Raw genomic sequence first — 5,057 nt, forward strand, 5'->3', positions numbered from 1 at the left:
GATGGTGATTCAGCCACTTCTCTGGGAAGTTTGTTCTAGTCAAATCACCCATTTGGTGTAGAAGTTTATGTACTATAAAGCCCAGCAGGCCAACTGTTCTGGCATAAAAAGAAGTTTGGCCAGTAGGGCGAAGGAGGCGATTGTCTCATTGTTGTTGAGACCTCACCTGGAGCACTGTGCTCAGCTTTAGTGTTCCCAGCAGCAGGAAGACAAGGACGTGCTGGAGCGGGTCCAGAGGATGGCCACAAATGATCACAGAGCTGGAGCACCTACCCTGTGAAGACAGGCTGAGAGAGCTGCGGCTGTTCAGCCTGAAGAAGGCTCCAGAGATACTTTATTGCAGCCTTTCAATATTTGACGGGGATTTAAAAGGTAGATGGAGAAAAATGTTTTAACAGGGCCTGTAGTAATAGGACAAAGAATAACGGTTTTAAACTAAAAGAGAATAGATTCAGATTAGATATAAGGAAGAAATTTTTTATGATGAAGGTGGTGAAATACTTGAACTCTTTGTGAAGAGAGGTGGTAGATGCCCCATCCCTGCAAATATTCAAGATCAGCAACGTCTAGTGAAAGATGTCCCTCTCTGTGACAGGGTGGTTGAACTTCCACCTTTAAAGTTCTCTTTCAACACAAACCATTCCATGATTCTAAGATTCTATGAAACAAGGAGTAGGAACGATGTAACTTGAATAACAAAAAACTATAGGTTTTCCATCAAGAATGAAGGATTGCAAACATTCTTGTAGAACTAGGAGGCAAAGAAAAAAAGCAAGTATACAGGAGACTTCTGCCAGCTACTGAGCATCCCTTCTCACCCACTCATCTTACCCACCCATCATGTTATTTCATAAATATACTTGTATGATAAACAGTATCAGAGGAATTATTCCCAGATCATGAAAAAACTAAGCACTTTTGATAAAAAAATAGAGCTACAACATGTGTTATTCAACACATTACTGATTTTAAATATGGTTAAGTAAGAAAAGACAATACTGCTGCTTATTACCTGAGAGATCATGTCCAGCCAAAGGGTAGAAAATCTTCAAATTGTGAAGTACCAGCTGAACCATTGCCAGTCTCATCAGTGACCAACTAACAAGAAAGCACTAGTAAGTAATTTACTAATAGGAAAACAATTTTTTCTCACTAACTCACAATTAGGACTTAAATTTAGAGCTTTAAATTCTCATTATTAACTGCTGAAAACTACAAACAGTATTTTAGAATATTATAAACATCTTTTATTCTAAACTCACTGTGCAGTGTATTAATGAAATGAATTAAAAAATCATTGTGAAAAATTCACCACTATGTCTAGATAATGCACTGCCATGAAATATCAAGTAACTTGTGTATTATACCAAGAGTAAAGGGCCAGAAATACAAGTCTAGCCACTGTAGAACATTTTGCATTTTAAAGAGTTACTTACCTGTATGAATTTGAATTTGAATGCTCTTGATTTTGTGAATCTGATGCAAACACACCTCCATCAGTTTCTTCATCTTCGCCACTGTCTTGACTCTCTTCTGAATCATATTCCACTCTACTTTGTGATGGAAGAAAAGGCTAAAAATTCAAACAATATTCCTTGAGTATCTTCTAGCCAACACCTACTTTTAAATTATCTTTTAAAGACTATGTAATTATAGTATTTAATGCTTTTTATAAAAAAGCAGACAAGTCATCTAACTCAATTCAGCAACATTTAGAATTTGTACCTCATGAAAAGGGTAACTGTCTATAAGCCCTGCATATTTTAACAGCCTAACTTTTTTACAATACTCAAAATTCTAATGCTGAAAATGAAAATGCTAAGAGTTTTCCAATTCTTATTTTGCTTTACTTTCACATCAGATCTCTCAAACCACATGCAGGACACAGATGCTCATTATCTGTCAGAGAGAGGCTAAAATGACCAGTGTATTTCCTCTCTAGCTCTTCTAAGAGCTCAGACAATTAAAGAACAAGAAAATCCTATTGCCCTGTCTACAGAGTTCAATATTTATGATAAGCCCACCATCCCACTGTACCCCACTCTATTATTCAGTATTTTAAATTTCTTTTTTGCCCTTGCTCCTAAAATACTGCTTACATATTTATTTTGGCTAATATTTGATACAGAAATGTGCCATAAAGCTTTATTCAATTACATAACTTCCTACAAAGATCTACCACAGCAGACTTGACAGAAGGGAAGGTAATTTGATTTCTAGTTAAGTATACACATTCATTTCACCCATTTGAGACTGATGATAAAAAGCTTCTCATATTGTCTTATGAATGGATCAGCTATTAAAATTAACATCTTTCTATTTCTATGTTACCACTGTATCTCAAAAGGTGTTTCACACCTTTATCTCAAAAAGAATTTCTTCTTCTATTTTTTGTTTTTTTAAGAAAGCTGTTTCAAAAGTACCTATAGGCAGTGTTTTAGAAAAAGGTAAATATGAATAATAAAAATGAACAGCTTTAATCAAATCTAAATTGATAGTCTATATTCCAGGTAAAAACAACAAAAAAAAAACCACTACCATTCCAGAAGTGATAAAAGATACTTAACTGTCATAATGGCAAAAACTTACCTTTGCAATGAAATAATCCCAGATGCTAAGCTCAGGAGGAATAAATCTTTCTTTGTAAGATGGAGACTCCTGGTCCACCAATGGCAATGCAGGCAACTGAGAACTCTCTTTTGGAGGGGTTTTTGACGAAGGCTTGTAACATTTTTGCTGTTTCTCTCCATCATCTACAGATGAAGAAAATACAGTTGCTTTAAATGGTCTGCTCTGCCTACCTACTGCTTTTAATGAAGGGACTTATAGTAGGAAATAAAAATCTTCCTCACTGCAAGTTTCCAGAATTTCATCTTAACACTTCTGTAGCAAATAAGCACAGAGAATATTCATCTTAAAATATGCAACAACCAATATGTAATGAGAACTTCAGAAGGGAAAAAATCCAAGCACAAATAATAGAGAATAGTACAGTACACTACTATACTGGTATAGAAGCTTTCTTCCTACAAAGATGACAAACGTTGTTGCTCACGTAATACCACAAAACTAAGTTACTTTAGTAAGCACTACTGAATATTGATTATACCTGTTTTTTTTTAAGACAAGCCAAGAATGCTGTCTTTCAGAATAAACAGTGCAAATATTTAAGCTTGCCATTCCTATAATATAATAGTGTAATTCTGATAAATCCAAACGTCCTCACAATATACTTTTACAGCAAATATAGGAGGTCGTCTATTTTAACTAACACAGTCCAATATGGACCTTCTCAAACAAGTCCTAATTATTTGTAATAATACTCTTAACTCCTAGCAGTTGAGTGGTTCACTCCTTTCACTTTTTTCAGAAGTAGAAGTGTCTATGAAGGAATTATTTGATTTACATTCGTGATGACTACAGTGCCCAAGGAAATAGCTCATCCAAACTAGCAGAAATATCTCTAACACCATTATAGTACAGCAGAATGAACAAGGAAGCCTCATTTCAGACCCCTTATTTTCTTGTTAATTGAGAAGTATCAACTTCACAAATATGCAAAAAGTAATTACTTACTTAAAAAGACGCTCACCTAACCATCCAATAACCTGAAATCATTCTCGTTCTGGGTAGGTGAATTCTATTCCAGTACAACCTTTCTGTTAGTAGAGGAGGAACAATACTGATTGCCACTGTCCCTGACCATAAGGTTATCATTCTGCCCCTCCAGTACACTTCTGAAGTGGGGGAAAGTGAATCATATTTGGAGATTGGATACAACCTAGTGGCCTTCATTCATCTTCCATTATAGATAAAATGGACTTGAATCAATTTCTTACTTGATTGTAGAATTTGTTTTTTCTTTTCAAGTAGATACATGTGAGGTATGGAAATGAGTTTCTATAGCTAAACTGCTGAACAGGTTTAAGACTTACATAAAGGAAAGAAACCTAAAACATTAACATTACAAGGGAGTTGACTTTCAAATTGGCTTTTTAAGTCCCCAAAACCTTTCAACACCTTATTAACCAAGTACTGAACATTTACTTTTCCCTTATGCATTTTAAAATCTCCCTTTTCCAATTAAGGTTTGAAAACTATGACATCACCCAAAGGAATCACAGAACACACTTAAGTTCATCCTGTCCCACTCCTTTTATTTAAGTGGAAAAAAAAAAAAAACCAAACCCAAGAGCAGTTAGGGAAGAAGAGTAGATAAACACTTTTGGTTGTCCCTTGTTTAATTAAGTGGCTTTGTTTTGTTTTGTTTTGTTTGCATAGATAATAATAGGACCTGGAAGCTAGTCACAAACGATCTCACCTAAACATCTCTTAAGTATAGGAGAATATGGGTTGCATCATGATTTGAGGCTTTGGCTGATACAACAGCAATAATAGGTAGGCTCCAAGAAAGCAAATCTGCAGCCCTAAAAGGGCTGCCCTGGAGATTAGATATCCCCATCATTAAGTTTAAGCATCAATATGCTGGGCCAGACTGGTTGCAAGGATCAAGTACTACAAATATCACAAACACAACTGGGTGCTTTATTGTTTTAACTTTCTTAGTCTCTCTTGCTGGCAAAGGCCCACAAAATTAACACCCACTGAAGCTTCTGAAATTACTTTCTCCTGTTAACAATACTGGGGATGTTACAAGAAGAGCATCCCCTATGTAGGTCTGGAACAAACTTCTACAAATAAATACTTGCTATAGCCGCCTTTTTTTGTTCCTATATTTTATCCACCAGACACTTTTGAGTCTTCATAGACAATTGAAAGAATAATTTCTTCAAAATTCTTATGGGTAACACCAATCACTTGAAAATAGAAGGTCTAACACTCTGGACAAAAGAAAAACAGCACTCATTTTAGAATAGTTATATTCCACATCTAAGATTTACATGCTCATAACACAAACTGGGCCAGCTGTAAACCTGGCAGGATGTAAGGCTTAAGCTGATATAAAAAAACCAGCCAGCCAAACAAAACCAATCAACCAGACAAACAACAACAACAAAAAACCAACCCACACTGCCAACTACTTTAAGGGCCTTATA

General features: G+C 35.5%; 1 protein-coding gene across 1 annotated transcript in view; it reads right to left on the minus strand.

Moving 5' to 3' along the window:
* Positions 1-1,432: 1,432 nt before the first annotated feature.
* DMXL1 (Dmx-like 1) overlaps positions 1,433-5,057 on the minus strand; it is a 44,046-nt gene continuing 40,421 nt past the window's right edge. The window contains exons 26-27 of the mRNA XM_008947891.1: positions 2,590-2,753; positions 1,433-1,573 (exon numbers count right to left, since the gene is read on the minus strand). Of these exons, the coding sequence (XP_008946139.1) occupies positions 1,433-1,573; positions 2,590-2,753 (305 nt within the window). The remainder of the gene's footprint in view (positions 1,574-2,589; positions 2,754-5,057) is intronic.

Source organism: Merops nubicus, unplaced genomic scaffold, assembly GCF_000691845.1.
Source record: "Merops nubicus isolate BGI_N331 unplaced genomic scaffold, ASM69184v1 scaffold38209, whole genome shotgun sequence".
Taxonomy (NCBI): Eukaryota; Metazoa; Chordata; class Aves; order Coraciiformes; family Meropidae; genus Merops; species Merops nubicus.